General features: G+C 40.7%; 1 protein-coding gene across 3 annotated transcripts in view; it reads right to left on the reverse strand.

Annotated features, from left to right (window-relative positions):
- The window catches only part of fsip1 (fibrous sheath interacting protein 1), a 40025-nt gene that overhangs the window by 15369 nt on the left and 687 nt on the right, over positions 1-23969 (reverse strand). Inside the window, exons 2-8 of one of the 3 annotated variants that reach the window (XM_054797357.1) lie at positions 23114-23204; positions 22842-23011; positions 22694-22775; positions 22515-22604; positions 22109-22236; positions 20877-20996; positions 17619-17777 (exon numbers count right to left, since the gene is read on the reverse strand). In XM_054797357.1, the coding sequence (XP_054653332.1) occupies positions 17619-17777; positions 20877-20996; positions 22109-22236; positions 22515-22604; positions 22694-22775; positions 22842-23011; positions 23114-23204 (840 nt within the window). The remainder of the gene's footprint in view (positions 1-17618; positions 17778-20876; positions 20997-22108; positions 22237-22514; positions 22605-22693; positions 22776-22841; positions 23012-23113; positions 23205-23969) is intronic. The other 2 variants (XM_054797358.1, XM_054797360.1) reach the window with 2 other exon arrangements.

Raw genomic sequence — 23969 nt, forward strand, 5'->3', positions numbered from 1 at the left:
TAAAATATTTAATTCTATGTGTGGTCAATCTACAGAATAGAAGAGTTTCAAAACATCAAGTTGCTATACGTAATGACTTTTGTAATTTTGGAAATAACAGCCTCTCACTAGGTATCGTCTGCAGTCTGCTTCCAATTAACGCTCTATCCTCTTTGTGGTTTATGTAAAGAAAAACGCCCCAGCTATAATAGTATAGCATTTAAAGTTGATATATCACAGTACAGCTCACAATTCATTCTTCTTTAACAGCGGCGCATGTATGCTGTACATTTTACTTGTAGCATGACATTTATCCAGACTTAGCGTGAGTGAGAGTGAGACAAAGACTTTTTTCTTTTTTTTTTCTTACCAAAAATCTGCAAATTTGCAGGGCTGCAAATGTTTTACGGCAAATGTGTGGGATCCTCTGTATATGCTGGTGAGGATCATGGCAAACCTCGAATAATTGAATAAAAATAAATGAGTATGAAAACATGGCATGCGCAGATGCCTTCATGCAGAACAAAGGGGTCACAGAATGGTCTGTGCATGGACATGATGTCTCTCCAGATTGTGACCTAATTAAATACTTGTGGGAGATTCTGGAGAAAAGTGTTAAAGGCAGTCCTCTGTGCTACCCCATCAAAACGCACTAAATGATGGAATATCTTTGGAAAGAATGCTTTTCATCCCTCCAGCAATGCTCCATGGACTTGTCAAGATGCATTAAGTGCTGCTCACGGTGGTCCACCACCTTACTGACACATGTAGTTGTTTTCCTTATATTTGTCACTCGTTTGTGGATTGACGCCCGCATATATTTTAAGTCTTTATTGTTTGTTGCTGTGCTATGTAATAAAGTAATAACAAACGAGTGACACATGTTTACATTTATTTTCAAGGAACTGGCAAATATAAATAGATTAGCCGTTGCAGTTGTGTCAGATGAAAATGCAGTAATGATTCACTTGTTGGCGCGAATACCATTTCTTGACCTTAACAAATTCCAGAGGCCTTTGAGATACGTCACAACATTTGTGCTTCTTCACAGTGGTCTTGACGTGTGATCGCATCACCATCAACAATATCTGGGTCACAAGACGTTTTGGGTATGAAAAACATGTCAAACACAATTATCTTTTTCAAGAAAAGTATGTCAAGCTATCGAAGAGATGTCAAAATGAATGCCATGGGGTTTGGGCTGTAGAGCCACATAAGTTATTTAAATTGCCCTTATTGGAAGGATCTAAAATGTAGAGACTTCAAATAGTCCTTAACTGCAAAATGGATGTCAGTAAAAATAGAAGGGGATCAATCATGCTCAATGTGACACCTCCTGAGAATTTGTACTCACGTTACCGCAAGGCTCATTTTACTTTCCCACAATATGAAAAGAAACACAGACGGCTTGCCAAGTGCGAGAGAAGAAAACACGGTCAGTGTGCTAGTTGAATCCTTTTCAGAGGATTAAGCAAGCATATTTCACTCTCATGAACAATATTACTATTTCAACATGTTCCACACAGAAGTTGTCACTGTGACAGAGTCAAATAAATGCAGTGGTTGAATGGTAATGTTCCGATATACAAAGTGACAAAACAAAACCATTAATGGTAATTATGTCTTATTCCAAGAACTTTGATTCAAATATATAGTATGTCTGCCAAGTCCGAGGTTTGATTTGCTGAGTACTGTTACACTCCAATCTTATGGATGGGTTTTCCATTTTCCTTGCAAGTTATCCCAATCAGGGTCACTACAGGGGCTGGAGCCTATACCTGACCTGTTGACTTTGGGCAAAAGGTGGACTACATCCTTGACTGGTCACCAAATGTACAGGCAATGTTTTAAGTAACTTTTAAATCACTGTCTTACAAGTGTAAGCATAAGATTCATTCTAGATCACCATTCTTCTAATATTAATGTCTTAAACGTGACAGACCCCGGCATCGGGAGCAGCCGGGTTGCATCTGTGAGGTGTAAATTGCTAAGCAACACTTTTATCGTTAAACATATTATCCACGTAACCAGAAGAATGTCAAACTTAACACAAACAAAGACGATTCATAACACAAGTACAGTCAAACTTGTCTATAGCAGCCACTAGAGGGAGACTTCAAAAGTGGCCGCTATAGACAGGTGGCCTCTATAGACAGGTTGGTGTCCAGTTTGAATGTTGACCAGTAGAGGGCACTGTGGGACTGCGGATAAAAGTTGTACAGCACTACTAGGCTTGTTATTATCCACGACCCACAGAACAAAGCTGTGCTAGTAATGTCTCACGCTTGTTTTTAATATTTTACTTTTTATACGGCAGACAGCTTTAGTTCATCAGGAAGTGATGGGAAGTGACGGTGGGCGTCCCGGGCAGGAGAGCTAGGCTCAGTGCTAGCTGTGAGTTTCGAGAGAGTTGGGAAGTGTGTTTATGTTGGCGTGGATGTAAAGTCCTGCCGTGTTCTCCGCTGTTAATAAAGCCATTAAAGTGCATCGGCGACGTGAGTCTCTTCTTCCCCACAACAAGCGGCATTCCAGTATTGACACACATTGTGCATATTGTCTCACATCAGGAAATAAACGGTGTCACTTGTTACAGGCATTGGCTAGACAGCTATGTAGTGGGGCTTGTTTAACCTTTGGCTTGTGGGCAAGCAGGAAGGAGAGACGATGCTGAGAGATGTGTGTGTGTTCTGAGCTGCTGTCTGGTGGCCGCGTTCAGTAAATAAAGTTGGCAGAAGTAACAGGAGAAGTTTCCTTCTTTGCTTCGGAGCTGAATAACACTGACAAGTTAACAGACTAGTAGCGAACGGAAAAGAAGACGGCTTTTTTGTGTCAAATACTGAAGATGAGGACTTTGGTGGATTTGTGGATGAGGATTGATCAAAAATAACGTGAGTACATTCTAAAATACTTCAATTAAGTACAACCAAACTCAGTTTTGCTCCCCCTGCCGCATGCATGCTAGCGGATGTTTTTTTTTTTATTGTAGCGTCGCTGGGAGCACGTCCTGTTCCCAGCCTAATTTGCGGTAATGTTTTGGTGCAAATGCTCTTCAAGTTACATGTTTGACCAGGAAATAGCAAGCTCAAAAGAAGACAGCTTTTTTATGTGGAACAACTGACAGTTTGTGTGGATCTTGTGAATGATTGTGACTGAGCTAGGACTCAGTAATTAAAGTCTACACACGACGGCTTCATTGATTGAAAGACGAAACTTTTTCGTGCATGAAGCTTCAACTTGAGTTGGTAATTTGGCCGCTATATGCAGTCAGATATTGACCAAGGGAGACAAAATGGGTGGCCGCTGGCCGCGTTAGACAGGTGACTGCTATACACAGGGTCTATAACATGTAAATTTGCTGCGGGGGATTTTTCAGTGGCCGCTATAGGCAGGTGGCCGTTCTATAAAGGTGGCCGCTAAGACAGGTTTGACTACTTAAACGGGCAAATGTTGACCAGTCCGAGACCAGCATATGTTGTGAATAATTTATTTGAAAAAAAAGTAATGCCTGTAGAAAGTTACCTGGAGGAAAGCCACACATGCGCGGGAAGAACATGCATACTCCACAAAGAGATGCCTAAATAGAGATACAAACCCAGATCTTCCAGATTTGCTGACTGTGTGGCCAACATGCTAACTAGGGATGAGCAAGTACACCACTATCTGTATCTGTTCACCCATCTAAATTATCTGTATCCGTATGTGTACTCGGCGTGAGCGGGGCATAAACCGGAAGTGGGTGGGGATTAAATCTGTAGTTTATTTTAAGTCTGAAAATAACATGGATTGATCGGACGGTGCTAAATTTATTATTATTCAGCTATATGTCTACTGTGTATGTGTGTAAGTGATCTGTAGGGCTTTATTATTTAATTATTTTTTTAATGATCTGTGCGAAGTTGGTGATTCATGCAAACATCCATTGATGGCAAAGAGGGAAACTGATGAAATTAAAATGGAGTTATTTGGACATAACAAGGGGCAGTATGCATGGCGGATGCAGAACACCCACAGTAAAATTTGGTGGTCGTTCCATCATGCTGTGGAGCTGTGTGACCAGTGCGTTTACTGGCAATCTTGTTAGTTGAAGGTCGCATGGATTCCAGTCAGTATCAGCAGATTCTTGCGAACAATGTTCAAGAATCAGTGACAAAGTTGAAGTTGCGCCTGGGCTGGATACACAAGACAATGACCCTAAGCACTGCTCAGATTCTACTAAGGCATTGATGCACAGGAACAAGTACAAGGTTCTGGAATGGCCATCTCAGTCCCCAGACCTGAATATTTTTGAAAATCTGTGGTGTGATTTAAAACGAGCTGTCCATGCTCAGAAACCATCAAACCTGACTGAACTGGAGATGTTTTGTAAGAAGAATGGTCAAAAATACCTTCAACCAGACTCCAGTCCTTCATTGGAAGCTATGGGAAACGTTCAGAGGCTATAGAATAAATCCTATAAACTTAATTTCACTTCTCATATATCACTGTGTTATCTGCTATATGATATATTTACCTGAAATTTCTGATCCGAACAAGCAGTGATTTATAAAGGAAAATCTTGGAAATTATCAGGGGTGCCCAAACTTTTTCATACCACTGTCTGTACATGTACAGGAGCCACAAAGGTCATGCATGTAGACATTGATGCACAGAGAAACATTATTTACTTTGCTATGGTACAGGGAGCTTGCTCTACAAAAGCAAGTAACTGCTGGGGTCTTTCATTAAAACTGGCATTAACAGCTATGGCTGTTGGTAGCCTCTTGATGTACTTCTGATCTAGTTTTTATTCATTTCTCAAAATGGTAGTAGCTGCATTTGAAATAAAATGAGTGGTCAGTATCAAGCAAATAAATGACCATGTGGAAGAAATGCTTTTGTTTCCCTTTCTCATGGGAAAAAAAAAGTTGTTGTATGGGTTATATATAGGTTTTCGCCTTGTCTCTGTGCGTTAAGCAGTAGAAACTGAATCTATGCATCGAGTTATCAGTGTAGCCTAGAAAACCAAGCAGTTCTAGGTTTTAACTAATGACCCATCTATTTTCTGTGCCGCTTGTCCTCAATAGGTCGCAGGGGTATGCTGGAGCCTATCCCAGCTGACTTTGGGTGAGAGGCGGGGTACACCCTGGACTGGTCGCCAGTCAGTCGCATATAGACAAACAACCATTCACACTGACATTCGTACCTATTTCGAGTCTCCAATTAATCTAACATGCATGTTTTGGAATGTGGAAACCGGAAACACACATGGGGAAAACATGGAAACTCCACACAGACAGAGATGCCCAAATGAGATTCAAAGCCCTGTTCTCCTCACTGTGTGGCCAACATCCTAACCACTAGGCCACCGTGCGGCCCTTAACTAATGATCCCATCTCTCCATATGGATTATTGTAATTGAAAATCTGGAATGGAACAGGTTGCCTTTGGCTAAACTTTACAAGAGTATTGCTGTCGTGATGAAGAGCAGTCTGGCTGGCTCACCCAGTGATGGCTGGTGTTGTTCAAAACATCTACACTTCTCTACTCTTTCTGGTTGTCTGCAGATCGTGCAGTCAAAGCTCTGCGTGTGCCACGTGGATTCAGGCCACCAGCCAAAGCCTGTCCACATGCCTTGGCTTGCCACAAGCGCTCCCTGTGAGAACTGTTCGGAAGCTATGTCTGAGACTCTGTGCTCTCTTTTTCTTTCCTCACAGAGTCTTTGCAGCCCTGACCTGTATCTGCCAAATTGTGAGGCGCTGGGCCACAGCTGTGTTCTATATAATGTGAATAGAGTAAAAAAAATTAATTCATCAAGATTAAAATCTGCTCAATGCTGTATAATTTGTCTTGGACAAAGACAAGGTTGAACTCATATCAGGATAGCCTGTTTCTCCGCCGCCTCTCAGTTATTTCCATCCAGAACACCTTTCGAAATTGGCCCACATATCTTTATATCCACATTCTCCTACACATGTTGTATTTTTACATCATTATTTTGTAATTACTTGTGATGTGATAGCTGTGCATTCCTGAAGTGTTAGGATATATTCATTTGTGGGTCATTTGGACCTTTTCCAGACGCAATGGTGGTCTGCAGCAATGTGATACTGCAGTAACAAAACATCCTCATTGCTGGTACTTTGCTAAAGGTATACAGCGGATCCCCGTACATCCTCGATTCAGCATGCAATGCCCTGAAAATTGATGAATTTTTGGTCATATTTTTACTTATTTTTTGCTTTTTTTCGCCAAAAATAGACAGTTTTTTTCCGTAGAAAACACATCTCATTCACCTTACGTTGATAATACGGACTATTAAGCGCACCTCAATATACGCCGGACCCACCAAGTTTAAAGAGAAAAAAAATGTGTACATACAGTATATAGGTTTTTCACCATTCACTGGTGGTTCCTGAACGCAACCCCCCTGAGAAAAGTGGGCATCCACTGTACTGCAAAGTGTATTATTCCCTTTTTACATTTCAGGTGGATAAACCTCTAGGCCCCTCATTTTTCTTTGGTTGCAGGAAATTTCTTCCAGTATTTTAGGATTTATGTGTGCAGTAGATGAAGTTGATTGCACATGAAGGAGCTTGTTGGTTCTCCACCAAGACTGTCTTTAGTCTTAGGCCTACAACAATCTGCTGCCAGTCACAGGACAGGGATGCTTGGCTGTACTTTAGGAGACCAAGCCCTGAAATATCCTTAAATATTTAATACTTAAATACTTAAATACTGAAATATGCAGAATGCCTTTAAGACCAAGTAAGACTGATTCTTTTGTTTTCTCTTTGGGAACATGAGTAGTGGTTAACTTCTTTTTACACTTGTATGACAATTATAAATCTTAAAAAGTGAAATGTGTGAAGGTCATTTAAGACACAAATCACCTTTACAGTGTTTTGCAACTTCGGCATTCGTCATTAAATACATTTAAATTACTTAGAACGATGACTGTAATGTTAATTGTTTTTATGATACCATGAGTTTGACCATGAACCAGTTTATTTCCGTTATTTCCTATGGGAGAAATAAATGCTATGTCCATCAGCTACCACAATATACAGAAAGGTCTAAAGATTTTAGTTCACACTTAAATATAACTATGTGAAAAAAAATGATTGACTCACTAATAATGACGTCCGAACGACAGTAAAATTGTGAATAATTTTCATGTACAAATAAAGCAACCTGGTGATCTGGGATCTTTGCATTTTCAATAAGTGAATCCACGATTAAAAAGTAAAAGAAACATTAACCCTGATCTAGACGTCACTGATAAACCTCTGCTAAACCTCTTCCCAATTCCGTCAAGTATCACTTTTCCAACAAATGACAGACACCATAACATTAGAACACATTCTTCAGGACAGCCCATGTTAAATATCAAGCGCATCTGGAGAGAATCTTATGTCCCAGTGCCCTTTTTTGCACTCTTCGTCTTCTAGTGACACGTGCTGTGAACAGGCAAGAACAATATGTGTCCCACATTTTTCTTCAAAACACGGCCCTTTATCACAAAAAGACAAAATGTAGCGCATGTTAGTTGGTAGATACATAGTATCTAGGTTTTCACGTTTTTATACTTGTGCCGTTGTTGTCAGTGGGCTATTTAGCCATTCGTGCAGAGATAAGCCATCATAGCTAGTTGCAAAAGTTTGTAACAGTTTGCTAGACAGTGAGCTTACTGTGTCACTCATGTCGCTAACAGGTATCCAGTCTTTATGCTGATCAGTGTTGCCAGCTGTGAACTTACAATTTATTGTGCCAGAAGCTTAAATATATCGTACATACCCGATTTGACGTTGCTCAGGACTATCTGTTACTGTACAGCCTAGGTTCCCAAAGCGAGGCACGCCGTACACCCAGGGCTACCCCAATTGTCATAGGGGGTACATGAATAAAACTCACAATTCCGAGTGTACGCAAATGCCTCACGGCGCAAGAAGAGCAGAGCAGAAAGGAGACAGAGCATGAATTTGTTAATTGCTCTATGTGCATTATATGAACAAATAAGTTAAGTAATTATTTTGTGTATTAAGAGTGTTTAATCTTCAAGATTTAATTTATATTGGTGTTGTAATCCTTGCACGGCACAGATATTAAAACCTGTCATTGTGCATGGGGTTTCCCCCGAAAATGAGTCCTTTATCGTTGGTTGTATGTATTTTTGTAGTTTGGATACTGCTTTATCATGATTGTTAAACCTTCCTCTTCAATTTGTTATTAAATGAATATACAGACTTGAATCATAGCCATCATGAGTGGACAAAAAAAGTGAGAAACAAATTCAACCCATTCAAATGTAAAAGACTGGAATAAAATATATGTAGGATGATTACTGATCTATTTATCAGTGCTCAAACTTTTTACTATTATAAAATTAATGAGGCCGCATGTTGGCCAATACAGGAACAGCCTGGAGATCGGGAAGACCTGGGTTCGATTCTCCCTTGGGCATTTCTGTGTGGAGTTTGCATGTTCTCCCCGTGCATGTGTGGGTTTTCTCCGGGCACTCCGGCTTCCTCCCACATTCCCAAAAACATGCAGGTGAGGTTAATTGGCGACTCTAAATTGTCCATAGGTATGACTGAGTGTGAATGGTTGTTTGTCTATATGTGCCCTGCGATTGGCTGGCGACCAGTCTAGGGTGTACCCCGCCTGTCGCTCGAAGTCAGCTCGAAGTCCAGCATGCCCCCGCGACCCTAATGAGGATGAAGCGGTATAGAAAATGGATGGATGGATAAAATTAATGAACCAATGAATTATGTTCAATATTTCAAGTTAATTAAGATAAAGAGGTTTATGTTTTTCAAGTGTGCACATGGCTTCATGTCAAATGTCTGGAGGGGTACGCCACTGTAAAAAGTTTGGGAACCACTGTGCTACAGTAAGACAAACCGTGTATATTATTGCTTATAATGCAGTTTTACCTTTAATTGAAGGGGTGAAATTATCATACATTATGGGATTTTTTAAATTATCGTAAATCATACAGGGAGTGAAATTGAAGGGAGTGAAAATGATAATTATAATACGTCTGGCAACGCTGCGTGCTATAATAGATAATACAGTAATCCCTCGTTAACCGTGGTTAATCGGTTCCAGACCTGACCGTGATAAGTGAATTTCCGCAGAGTAGGATTCATTATTTGCAAATCCAATATTTCCGTAGCTAGAGCATAGAAAACCTGTTTACAACCTTCTAAATACAGCTTTTAACATTATTAGAGCCCTCAAGACATTAAATAACATCTTTACACTCGTATTACAAACAACAGAAAAAAATGAATACAAGACATGACATGAACTAAGGTTGGGCATCGTTTGAATTTGAACAATTCCAGTTCCGATTCAGATTCCACTTTGTTGGTGTAAGGTATTTTTTGTGACACCCTTCTTTTGTTAACACAAGTAAGCAGGATATAGCCCAAAGCGCTCTTATTTTCAAGACCGGAAGTGTGTTGTGTGACTTTCCTAGCCATAACCGTAGCTTCCGTCCTTTATTTACACAGAACTTCCACATCAGCTAGCATCCTGAAACCCTCCGTTACATTACATGAGTCTTCCAGGTCCTGAAGTAGCTAAACAGCCCCAGACAATCACACCACCACCACCATATTTTACTGTTGGTATGGTGTTCTTTTTCTGAAATGCGGCTTTACTTTTCCAAATGTAATGGGACACACACCTTCCAAAAAGTTCAACTTTTGTCTCGTCAGACCACAAAAGTATTTTCAATTTTTTCACACAGGGCCATGTATCCATCCATTCTTTTTCTATACCGCTTATCCTAATCAGGGTCGCGGGGGTATGCTGGAGTCAATCCCAGCTGACTTCGGGCGTGAGGCGAGGTACACCCTGGACTGGTCGCCAGCCAGTCACAGACAGGGCCATGTAGGTTTGGATTTTTTTTCTCCTTTAATAATAAAAAGTTTCATTTAAAAAGTGCATTTTGTGTTCAGTTGTGCTGTCACTGACTAATATTTAATTTGATGATCTGAAATATTTAGGTGTGACAAACAAAAATAAGAAATAAGGAAGGGGGCAAACACTTTTTCACACCACTGTATATTTTTGAAAAAAAGCTGCACAAGATCTCCATCACACGAGCATAAAAGGATCAGCTCTAGAGTGAGTTTTACTTTGGCTAATTAATGCGTTTTTTTTAAAGGCCCACAAAGGGGCATTAAGAGAAGAAAGTGATCACTCGTGAGAATCCCCATCAAACTGTTAACTCAGCAAATCGTAAGACAAGTCCAAAAACGACTTTTGGTGCAACATGAATTGGCAGTGTACCTTAAGACTTCCTACAGTATGTAATACGCTTTTCCATGTGTCCTGATCTCTCCAAATGACAGAGAAAACATGGTTCTCTTTCTGAAGCTGGCCCTTCCTTCTTAACCTCCAGCAAGCCTGTAATTACGTTCTGATGGGGTGACTGACTCTACACTGTGCCAACATCTTGGTTAATACTAGACCTAACAAGCTGGGTTCACCCAAGCAAAACCACCAAATGCAAAAACGACAAGTGGTTATGTTTTGATTGCCATAGCTATTTAGCAGGATTGTGCAAAAACTACAGGCTTAAGCCTGGTTTATGCTTTTGCATACTCACTATGCCGTTCCATCAGACGTCGTCTTGATCCTTTTGTTGCTCTTCGTCAGATTTGAGCATATGACAGAGGTGGGAGCAAGTCAGTGTTTTGCAAGTCTCGAGTTTAAGTCCATCGATCCATTCATTTTCTATGCCGCTTCTCCTCATTAGGGTCGCGGGGCATGCTGGAGCCTATCCCAGCTGACTTTGGGCGACAGGCGGGGTACACCCTGGACTGGTCGCCAGCCAATCGCAGAGGACTCAAGTCATTAATCTCAAGTTAAGGTTAAGGTTCAAGGAAAAAAATGCAAGTCCAAGGCAAGTTTCAAGTCAACACAAGACAGGTAGAGCCAAATCTGAAGTCATAGGCTTGAAATTTTCGAGTTCTTACAAGCATCATTTAGTATCTCCCAAATAAAATGTCATTTGAACAATGTAACAATCTATGAAACTTGCTGAATACAATTAATGCATTTTCAATTGTTATTATTTTTTAATAAAATAAGACCAGTGTGGCAAGACTTAGTCACAGAAAACGAGTGCTGGCATTGCATTCAGGATTTACTGCATAGAAATATAGTCCACACATTTTTTGTTTGTCCTGGGTGACACACTTTACTCAACACATTATTTTCAAGTCATCAGACTAAAGTCTGAGTCATGTTTCGAGTCATTGATGTAAAAGTCCAAGTCAAGTTGCACGGCTGTGATGATATTGTCAAGTTGAGTCCAAAGTCTTCCAAATTGTCACTCTAGTCCAGTCCACACTTCTAGCATGTCCAGTCCACACTTCTGGCATGTGATTTGCCAGAATTTTCTGCCAAGACACTGGAACAGTGTTTTATGGAAAGTCAACTTTGTGAGCAACCACTCAAATCTCATTGACGATTGAACTTGCTCTGTGAGCAAACAATAGCAACTGAAGAGAGACTGTTATTGGAGGTGGACCTAATCAGTGTGTTATAACAGTCCCTTTTTATTGCAAATGTTGATCTGAAATCAGAGAAGGCTTTTGTGAAAGTAGGTTGTTACGCCCACAAGTCGTATACACACACGAAATAATGGAAAAAAGCCAACCAATCACAGCCAGTACAGTCCACCTGTGACATGAGTTTACAATTTTTGGGTTTGTTTTTTCAGTTTCCCGCTACACAGGAGTGTTTGGAGTGGGAGGAGTGAAGTGGCACATGTTAGCATCTCGGTGAAGGAGCATAAACCAGGCTAAAGGATTATACAAAAACGGATTTTTAATAAAATTTTGGTCATCTGCATAGTCAATCCCTGCACGCGCCAGTGCTCAAACGAGCAACCTCACATCCCCATCAACGGAGTGTTACCTCAGGCGGCGTTAGCCAGTGAGCCAAAAGCCCCGGGCTGTCAGCTCATTGTCCAGCGCAGCTCTTAAGGCATCAGGGAGTGAGGTTTACACAACGTACAATTGCACAGCCACACTAGCTGGCATCCGTTACATAGCCATCCACCTTCTTCTGCTTATCCAAACTTAGGTCGCAGGGGCAGCATCCTAAGCAGGGAAGCCTCATCTAGCTCCTCTCAATGCAAAGGCGCAGCGGTTCTACTCAGAGTTTCTCCCAAACAACCGTGCTTCTCACCTTATCTCTAAGGGAGAGCGCAGTCACCCTATAGAGAAAACTCATTTTGGCAGCTTATACACGCAATCTTATCTTTTTGGTCACTACCCAAAATTCATGATCATAGGTGAGGGCAGCATTTGCAACCCTCGCTGGAAAAAGTTTGGACATTCCTGATATTGACCGATAGTGAAAATAGCTAGATGGTAGTTTAATGGCCACTTTCTAATGTGTATTGCCGCCACCTTCAGGACTCGAGTGGAAGTGTGTTACCCAAAATTGGATTTTAGGATTGATTGCTCTGCTATTTGACATTCTAGTTGTTTTGTCTTTCGAATGTCAACTTACTTTGAGTTGATATTGCCAAGATTAAGTCACAGGTTTATGTCCTGACCCATCCTTTGAGTTGTCAAAATAGTGGGAGAGCTAGGACTCAATGTTCATTTGCAAGTATGAGGTGATCAATGTGATATTGGCACAAAACAGGCCATGATTAAACATTTTGGCCTCTTTTGTGCAAGAACATAGCCCTGATGACACTCTTCTTTCTTTTGATTTCAAGAGACAAAAGTTCATGTTCACGAACACAAGCAGAGCTGCAGTCCAACTGGTTTCAGTTAGGATCACTGACCAGTGCACGTTTCTGCACAGAAGAAAAGTAACCTTAAAACAAAGCATATTTCTTTTTATGATGGCTTTAAGGATTTACGGCCACCGATGTAGAGGGAATGAGTTACTGTGAAAGAGATTTAGGGGTCAGCAGCAAGCATGTGAGGAATCATCTACTTTTTAGGGTGCATGCATCTTTTCATGGTTTACAGTCAGTTTTACAGGTAGCTACATCTGAAGCCAGAGCATATGAAGTGTGTCATTGTCAGTGTTGAACAGATTACTTTAAAAAAGTAGTTACCTCTAGTTACTAGTTATTTTCCCAAGAAAGTCATTTCATTATATTTGAATTACTAATTACTTTCAAAATGTAATTAGTTGGTCTTCCTATTCTTCTTGCTATTGAGTCTAGCCATTTTGTTCATGAAGTCTTCTATGAACAGCAGATAGTGATACCTTCACCCCTGCCCTCTGTAGGTTGTTGCTGTCACTAACAGTTGTTTTAGCTCTCACAATGTCTCTGTCATCCACTGCTGATGTTTTCCTTGATCTACCTGTACAACATCTGTTACTTAATTCACTAGTGGTTTCTTTCATCTTCAGGACGTTCCAATGTTTGTATTGACTATGACCAATGTTTGAGCAATGGTTCTAGTCCAAAGAGGTTCATTTGCTCTAACATTCATCCATAACAGTTCTTTTTACAGCTTGTCAGCTAAATCAGCTGACAAGCTACGTCACAGGAACATCATGTGACCACTCTGAGGAAGACTGCAACTGAGCAGTCGAAACTGTCAGGTACGAAAAAACTACCTAACTCTGGTCTGTAAAAAGAAATGTTTAGAAAACAACGGTTGTAATTGATTTTCCATCTTCTCTCAGATTCACAATTGCTTGTTTTTCATCAATAGACATCTCTCCGGTTTACATGTTGTTTTTACCTCTAAATGCAGTCTACCCAGGCACGACCTATCCTGCCCAATCTGAAACTGTGCATAGACATTCAGTGTTATTTATTGCTTGAATAAGCAATGTAATGGGAAACAACTGGGCAACAAAACACACCGGTCAGTGACAAGTTAAAAACTTCTGCTCACGTGAAATGGGTGGGTTCAAACAAAATATGCTATCTTCTGAGTTGTGAATCTGATAAATGTTTTCAGTCTACAGAAAAAATGAAGAAATTGACCTGACTGTTCTAATACTTCTGGAGGGCACTGTATGTGTCAGTCGCCCCTCCTCCTCACCAAAGGGACACTCAGGAAAAAAACACCTTTTGCAGCTCCTGTCCTAAGCCTGGCTGGGTGAGCCAGGTTGCATAACAGTTGTTAGATACCAGCGCATAATAATGTGCCGCATTTCAGTGCAACATTAACAGCATTGTAACATTTGAAATAGTAATTACATTACTCGTTACTGGAAAACGAAACGCCGTTAGTGATGCCGTTATTTTTAATGCCTTCATGCCAACACTAGTCATTTTTTGGGTACATTTTTTGAGGAGAATACCTGCAGTGACCATGTCAACATTAATGCAGTGCAGACGACAGATAGATGGAGAAATTGACTCTCCCCAAATCTCTTAAATCATGCAAGATGATTAAAGACAAGGAGAGAAACTAGGTCAATTCAAACTAAAACATCCAGCTGGCCAGCAATATCACATTTTTCTACCACAGGTCCATTCATAATATAATAAAGGAGGGGACTCAAACAAGGGCTGGATTGTTTTAAAACAAACCACTCAAGATGATCTTAATTATGAGCTCTGGTCTTTGCTACAAGATGGATAAGAATTTTTTTTTCTAAAGGTGCTGATGCAGCTGTGGACAGATTCAGCTGTGATTCAGCTGAATCAGCGAGTTGACTTGCTTACCTTGACACTGAAATGATCCTGTCTAAGTGCACTACTTCTTTCCATGTTCACTTAACTCATCTATTTGATCGCATGCAGACAGTTTGGCATCATCAACCACACATCAGGCCTCATCTTAAACATTTTAACCAAATTTTGCACTTGACACCATAGGATTTTGCACTAAATAAATTAGGCTATTAGTGTCATTTTTCTACATATGGGGATGTAGTCCAGCACTTGGCTTCAATTATTGTGATTTTACTATTGTTTAAATTGGTTGTTTCACTATAGCGCACAGTAACATTTTATGGCTATTTTCCATTAAGAGACTGAAAAAGGATGAAGGAAAAAAATATGTCATGTGGCGAAACTATGGCGGGAATACGTCCTGAGATAACTCTCTGAGCTCACGTTTGGGATGATGGCCAACCATAAGATCAGTGCCTGGTCATTTGGCCTGAACCTCTGCACTGTTTGATGTGACAGTGATGTAAAGATCAGACTGGAAACATGCAGTGTTCAAAAGGAGGGCATCTCTTTTGTAAAGCCTTAGATTGTACATAGCTCATTTATACATTTTAAGTCACAGTATATGAAATTAAAAAGAAAAAACGCAGAGGTTCTACTCCAGAGTTTCTCCCGGATGACAGTGCTTCTCAGCTTATCTCTAAGGCAGAGTTTAGCCACCCTACGGAGAAAAGTCATTTTGGCCGCTTGTGCCCACAATCACTACCCAAAGCTCATGACCATAGGTGAATGTAGGAACTTACATACATTGGAAAATTGAGAGCTTTGCCTTTCGGCTCAGCTCCCGCTTCACCACAACGGACCGATGCAGAGTATGCATCACTGCAGACGCCGCACCAATTCGCCTGTCGAGCTCGCTTTCCATCCTTCCCTCACTCGTGAACAAAAACCTGAGGTACTTGACACCGGTCATCCAGAGAATAAACAACCTAAATTAGGTGGTACGGTACCCCATATTCATGGAGTACTCCCGACAGAATTCTTCAAGGAACACAGTCAAATGCCTTCTCCAAGTCCACAAAGCACATGTCGACTTGTTGGGCAAACTCTCATGCACCCTCAAGTACCCTTTTGAGAGTGTAGAGTTGGTCCACGGTTCCACGACCAGGTCGAAAACCCCACTGCTCCTCCTGAATCCGAGATTCAACTATCTGGCGGATCCTCCTCTCCAGAACCGCTGAATATACCTTAACAGGGAGGCTGAGAAGTGTAATTACACGATTGTTGGAACACACCCTCCATTCCCCCCTTCTTAAAAAGTGGGACCACCACTCCGGTCTGCAAATCCAGAGGCACTACCCCCAATGTCTACGGAATGCTGCAGAGTCGTGTTGCCCACAGTATCCAGGGCCTTAAGGAACTCCAGGCAGATCTCATCCACCCCCAGCGTCCTGCCACTGAGGAGCTTTTTGGCAACCTCTGCAACTTCAGCCCCAGAGATAGGTGAGCCCACCGTGGAGTCCAGGAACTGCTTCCTCAGTGGAAGACGTGTCGGTGGGATTGAGAAGGTCAGAACATCTCAAGTTGAGGTCAGCAGTACACCATCCCCACCATACATTGTGTTGATTGTGTACTGCTTGCCCCTCCTGAGGCGCGGATGGTGGTCCAGCATCTCTTAGAAGCCATCCGGAAGTCGTTCTCCATGGCTTCTCTGAACTTCTCCCATGTCTGAGTTTTTGCCTCAGCGACCGCCAGAGCCACACACCACTTGGCCTGCGAGTCAGCTGCCTCTGGAGTCCCATGGGCCAAATAGGCCCAATAGGACAACGGGTTCTGGAATTACCACCACAACAGGCACCAACCACCTTACGGCCACAGCTCTGATCACCAGCCTTGACAGTGGAGGCAAAGAACATGGCCCATTCGGACTTAAATGTCAAAGCTCTCTCGGATGTGGGAGTTGAAACTCTTTCTGACAGGGGACTCTTCCAGGTGTTCCTATCAGACCCTCACAATGCGCTTAGGCCTGCCAGGTCTGATCGGTTGACAGCTCCACCCCTAGCTTCACCCGAGTGTCCAAAACATATGGGCGCAAATACACCATAGTATGACATGCTGCAATCTACTTAGCGTCTTATCGCAAACGACTTAATTGTCTTTCATGGGCCTTGCATTGCGAAATGTACTACAGCTGGTCAGAATTATTTTGTAAGGTCATGTTTGAGTTGTCTGAGGGTTGTTTGCAGAAAAAAGATGCTAAAAGAGTCACGGCAATGCATTAAATGCTGCGCAGTGTCCCTTTTACATACCATAGCATATGCTTACCATCTATAGCCGGTACCTCTTTGATTACATGATCTTACATTCATCTATGTATACAGGTAGTTGCTTATTTGTATAAAATACAAAATTGAAAGTATGACTAAATGATACTGAGTCTGATGACAATTTCTCAGGGGGTGAAATGCAAATGAGGCTCAAACGGAAAACTGAGGAAACCATCTGTTCAAAATCATAACAGGAAAAACTGTTATTTTTCCCATATTCCTATACAGTCGTCCCTCGCTTCATCGCGGTTCGAACATCGCACCATCACTCTATAATGTTTTTTCAAAAATGAATAAAAATGCATAAAAATGGCTAAATGAACAAAAAGTTATATTTTACACTGGTCACTAGGTGTCAGTAACATTACATTGATGAGACAATAGCTACCAGGAAGTACGCTGTCAATGCTAACCTGTGAGTCTTCTTATGACTAAGTTGGCTTAGTTTCTATTATTATGTCTACTATATTGGGTAATACAAGTGTAAAGTTAACTACAGGGGTGTTATTTCATATGTACATTGTTCTAATAATGGCAAAAACAGTATTTAGAAAGCAATAAACAGGTTTTCTATGCTCTAACTACAAAAATTTAACATTTATTAATATTGAAATTCACTTATCGAGGTTGGGTCTGGAGCCAATTAATCGCGATAAACGAGGGACGACTGTATATATTCAATGACTCTACTATTACAATAGAAACATACATACCTCATTTAAGAGTGTATAAGAGGAGCTCTGCGGTGAAGGGAGTTCGACAACCGGTTGGAAAACACGGAGTTCAGCATCAATGGCACTCAGTCGCTCCAGGTCGGTGTTCCCCTGGGTGTAACCCTCGCTTGTCGACACCGGCAAGGCCCACATGTTCTCCTTGAAGACATGCATCAGTTAAGTCATAGAACGCCCGCTTTATATTGTAGCAACAAAAATAGGCAATGCTAAACATTGCATGCTTGTAACTAACAAGGATGAGATAGAGGGTCATGCCTATACTCACAGCATGCCAACTAAATGGCCTAATGCTGAATCTGCTGCCCCTACAGATAGAGGGGTGCGGAATCCCTGGTGGTGAAACCTAGACCTTGTCCACTGGAATAGGGTCAAAGTGACCAACTAGATCTATTAGATGGAGCTAAACCTACAGGGTCATCATTCACATCATGATAGTTCTATCAAACAAGTCAGATAGACATGTTTAGGATTGTTAAGCCGTGTACTCTACTGAGTGATGTTTTAACTGTACTGTATTTTCTAAACTAGGGCTGTCAAATGATTACAATTTTTCAGATCAGATTAATCATGGTTGTCAAATGAATTCATCATGATTAAACACGTCACACTATGTTACCTTATATTATTACCTTATCATTTTCCTATGTATTTTAAACTAGCAAAGGGTACATTTGGAATACAGAACAAATGTACTGTATTGCAATTAATGGGGGGTAGGATTAAATAATCTTTGCTTCTTTCTACTCCTTTTTGGACATGTAGAACTGTGAATTGTACTATGTGATGTATTCCAATGTAACTTGTATGCATGTTCAAAATAAATTAAAAATAAATTATACAATTACCATTACCTTGTCTGAAATATGCCCATTTTTACTGTATTTTATTGAAAGAAAGATAAATTACAGGGTAAGATTATATATATGTATTTGTTAACTTAACTAAATTAACTTAAAATTTAATTAATTTAATTCAAGTTAAAAGACACCACGTGATTTAAGTTGAATCCACATGTTTTGAGTGAATTTTCTGGGATTTCCGAGCACACTTAAATGCAGCAAATTGTACTTCCGCATCAAGTTACAAAGTGAGTGATAAGAATATCCACTTATTGATTTTCATTGCATTTCTGTTTATTTAGACCACCCATATACGCATAATAAAGACGTTGTTGTGATGTTCGGAATGTCAACACAAATTTCGGTCTGTCTCGTGACAAAGAGTTGTTGTAATGAATGGACTAGAAATTTGTATTTGGAGTAGGAGATACATATATGGTGCTGGAATTGTACTGCTGTTGAGGTGTTGAGGTAAGAATAAAGTTATAAAAGAGCGTCAGACACCGTGTGACTCTGCGGGGAGCTACACTGTGCCGCCACTGTGACGACAACTGTCGTCATAACAGAGAGCCGTGGTTTACCATGATGCGTGTGCGTTAATTACGGTAGAAAATGTAACGCATTTAATTAATTATATTAATTACCGCCGGTAACGCGCTATTTTTGACAGCCCTAGAATAAACAAAATGATATATTGTATTAGCAGTGCTGCGTGGGAACTTTTTACATTACACTTTGCACATATACTGAATATAAGCTGAAGATTGTCTGAAGTGCGTCGAACACTTGAACAAATAAACACCACACCTCAATGTACCACCACATCTTTGCCACAAAGCAGAAAATTAGAAAGTTTATTTTTTTTCTTGCATCTTTTTTGGGGGGGGTTGCCACAGGGAGTCATGTTTCTAACCAGCATGATATGTTTGGCTCCGCTTTTACACTTGATGTCCTTGATGATGCAACTCTCATTTATCCATGCTGCTGTGGCACTGGCAGGGAATCAAACACACACTGGCTGCATGAAAGACAGCAATATGTACTACACTACCAGTAACCACTTTAAAGACTGTGAAGACTGTGAAAGTGTATCCAATACTGTACGTATTTTTAAAACATGATAGAAAAATACAAACAAAATGCCAATAAGATGCCTGGTACTCACTGCAATTAAGTAAATAAACACCCCCAGCCATTATGAGGTAATACAGTATGCATACTGCTCTTCACTGACATATTACTTGCAGTACTCTATCTATAAACAAATGGTGACTTGCACATGTATTATCAGATATAAATAACCTTGTGAGCTCCAAAAGGACTAGAGTCAGGAACATCAAGAAAGCATAAAATGTCAAAACAGAGCAGGAACGTTTAGTTGATGTGTCCCATTGGATTATACTCAGAACTGGCCCTTAGACCTGAAAATGCATCGCTGCCAAAGTCCTGGTGACATAAATAATACTCTCGCTCTGTCATATTCATTCGCAATAGCATGCTTTGCAATAACAGGACGTCTTCCTTGAGCCAGCAAAATATGAAAATCTGAGCAACTGCAAAGCCATCAATTTGCTAACTGCCACTACAATTACTGCAGTATTGGTTCTAAAAGTTAAACATCATAAATAAAGCATCAAGGCTGCCAGCCTCACATGGATTCAAAGCTGCTGGGGTCAGGCTAAATGGAAACGTATGTGAAAGGGAAGCAAGTATGCTTCCCAACAGGCGTCATCCCATCTGACTTTTAGCTGGCCTCACAACTGCCAAAATGGCTATTAAGGCCAATTAAAGCCGAAAAACTAAATCATTTTGGAGTAAAGATGGTATATATTGCATAAGCTTGTTGTGAGACGTCTACTGCTCCAGATGGTCCGGGTCTCAGGCTCCCTTTCTGTGCAACTGCAGCTTATAAAAATCCATCTTCATATTCATGAAAGTTTCTGGCTTGGCAGTTTCAAAGAGCATAGGCGCAATCATTGTGAAAATGTGACAATAAAAAGAATCGCTAACGTGGCGTTTCATGTGAACTGCATCTGGTTCATCTATGCAGCTTTGGGGAGTGAGGATGTTCTGCCTGGAGGCCATCTCAGCAGCTCGGCCGACTTTAAATCATTCACAGTGGACCGGAGTTACTTCATGTGCTTAGCTCTACAGGCAGAAGCGATCCTGACCATGATAACGGCCCTGGTCCATGTATGAGAGCCACTGTTGAACACTGGAGACAACGCTAGCCTCATAAAATATAAAAATATCTCTTGAAATTTTAAATGTTGATAGCAGATGCTGTGAAATGGAATCACCACCTGCTAAGCTATGGATCCAAAAATCTCCAGACAGGAGGGAGAAGAGACCTTGCAGAAGTCATATGTTGCCTGTTAGTGTTCTCATGGCAGCCTACCTCGTTGTCTGCGTCACTGGCACTGTCCTTTTCCTCTTCATCTATGTCTCGCAGGAGCTCGGCCAGGCGCTCTTCCTCTGCCTGTGTCAACAGCACTTGGCCCCCTTTGCCACTTACAAGCTAGTGCAGCACACAGCATTTAGAGACACAAAGAGGTTGACAACTCTGCACAAGTTACAACTGGTAAAAACCAAAACAAGTGCCCATATGAACTCCAATAACTTGAACCATACAACATCCAAAATTAAAAGCAAGCCTAAGTTTGCAAACTAAGAACAAAGGGTATATTATATTGATAGGGCCTCTGCTACTTCGGATATCTTCAAATTTCAACACAGTTTGAAAACTGACTAAAATTATGACTATGGTAATAACATTTACTTATTTCACATTTGACCTGTTCTTCCCTGGCCACCTTTAAGACATGTATACGGAGGAACATGCAAAATTTTAGTTCAGCAAAGTGGAACAATTTCAAGTTCAACCAACTTTTGAGCAAAAGTATACCTCAAAAGCCAAAGAAAACTTGTGATGTCACACGTGACAAAAAAAAAAAAACGAAAGTGTGATGACCATAGAACCAAAATGAAACTTCTTATCACGATGCTCATGATGTGTTATTATGCTGCCTGCTAACAGTCACTCATGCTTCTCTGACAATTAGTAATGGTAATATATTTCTTAATCAATGATTTTGCTCTCAAATAATGTCATTCTTTTCATTCGGGCTACAAAGACTGTTTGCATCCCAACCTGAAAGAATTTATTTTATGCCTGCTAACAATGCTTATAAAGAACACCAATTCCAATAACAGTATCACTCTGCAAAAACCTTCCTTTTCCGTCTTCATTACATGTCTCTCAGGCATCTTTACAAGGTGAGTATCCATCCATCCATCCATTTTCTATGCTTGAGATATGCCTAATTTTAGCTTTATTTATTAACTTATGGTTAACTTATCTTTATACTTGTATGACAACTAAAAATGATCACATTTCACTTAAAGAATAGTTAATGAAGGACGTTATTCACAGCAAACAATGTACATCTCTTCAATGACACAAATCTCATTCCCATCCCATTCAGTTTTTCAGTGGTACCCTTGTGGGCCTGAAATGTGTTTTTCCCCTCAACCAGAGTCAGACTTGGAAAACAAAGAGTGAGGAGACTCGCTCTCAGTCATGCCATGACTCTCATAACTGCATTTGGCCTCATGTGAACTTTGACATACCTCAATGTTCCTCTTGACAAAGTTCTTCTCTTTTTTCTTGGCCTTGGCGGCCTCCCCGTGGCTCCCTTCGGTGGTCTCCTCGCACACTGACTCGGACGCTTTGCTCCAGTTGTCTGATCCCTCTTCACCTGTCAAGAAATAACTGCACTTTTGATTGCTGGAGGTGATATTTCTCTTATTATTCAGTTTATCTTCCACTACTTATGTAAAAAATACTACGAAGAAAATGCAGAAGAACTCGTTGGACGCAATTGCATGCCATAGGGAGTTTACTGGGGTTATGGCGCCATCTGGTGCACATTTGGCTGATTTACATGCCAGCGTCATTTTATTTTTGTGAGTCGTGTGAATGCAGTGATAATAATGTACTCCGTTTAGTCCAGGATATATGTACGTACAAACTCACTTTCTAATAAGCGTTGCAGTCTTCTGTCTACTTCACAGTCACTTAACTGAGTTTGAAACACTGACACAAAGTCATCCCTCACTGGAGGCCCTTCAGGAAAGAACATTATACATGTGACATCAAAGAGTGCAGGAACACTAGACATTAACATTTAACATTTTCTTATCCTTCATTCTTACCAATTGGTGCTTCTAAAGCCAAAAACAGCCTTGCGCTCATCGCTTCATGGCTACTTTCAGAGCGGCCTCCTTCAAAACGTTCCTTTAGCAAAATATACATTTTTACAGTGACAGGCATCAAGAAACAAACAAATGTTACTGTTATTACCTTTAGCTCTTGCCAAAGCTGTGCTTGGAGTTCTTTCCTTTGGCGCTTGGCTTTTTTTAATCTACACATGCATGTAGACAGTATTTCATCAAGTCTCCTCATTTCCTCAATGGCCTTCCGCAGCTCAGGGTCTTGCTTTTCTTCATCGGTTGCATTGATATCAAACTGGCCTATCAAAAGGTGCATTTATTCTGATATTGTATTTGGTCTCACATTGTGTTGTGGTGACAAAGGAAATGGTGTTGTGTACTACTCCACTATACGACACTAACCTCTGTGTATGTTCGCAGAAGATTCAGCTGATGCAGGTCTGGAGGTATTCTCCAAATTCCCTGTGGTCATTTCCATGATGGTGCGTTCAGTCTGTGGCAAAAAGTCAGAAAAGGCGGATTATCAACTTGTAATGCCAACGATGGATAACTAATCAGACTTGCCTTGTGGGAAAACGCTTATATATTATAATAGAGCATGAATGATCATTCGTTTGTCTCATTCATCTGTGACTACGTTGTATTTTAATGTGACATTCTACGTACGTATAGTTTGTTTATTTGTACTGGATGAAAGCATGTTTGTCGACATGGATTCTGCGAAAGTGGCTCAACCAACCCAGGCTTTGTGCTCAAGATGTAGTTCAACAAAACCCAAGTTCCCCAAACGGAATTAAACGGTACTGCGGCGGTGGTTCTCAACTAACTTTGTCAAGTCCGGTTTTCGACTTTGTGCTAAGTGCGCGTTCACAGAACAAGGGGTTTGATGTCATGTTATTCTACTTCCGCTCAAACATGTAGCCATCCCGGCTGGTGTATTTTACACAAAAAGAGTAAGTAATTATTATGGAGCGTTATAAGGAGTTCCCAAAAGATTATGACTGCTCAAAGCAACACCTGACACAATAATGCTGAGCATGTAACACGCAAGGTAACACTGATTTATTATACTAACTATACCCTACTAGTCTTTTCATTTATCAACGCTCAACACTGCACATCTTTGACATTTTAACACATATCCATTTAAAAATAAATTGGTGCCAAAACTTATTTTTTTAATCTTTGAAATATGTCTTCTTGTTGTATCTCGTTGTGACTAGATGGCTGTGTTGACGTGAGTACTCAAGCAAGGACT

This window comes from Dunckerocampus dactyliophorus, chromosome 13 (assembly GCF_027744805.1).
Source record: "Dunckerocampus dactyliophorus isolate RoL2022-P2 chromosome 13, RoL_Ddac_1.1, whole genome shotgun sequence".
Taxonomy (NCBI): domain Eukaryota; kingdom Metazoa; phylum Chordata; class Actinopteri; order Syngnathiformes; family Syngnathidae; genus Dunckerocampus; species Dunckerocampus dactyliophorus.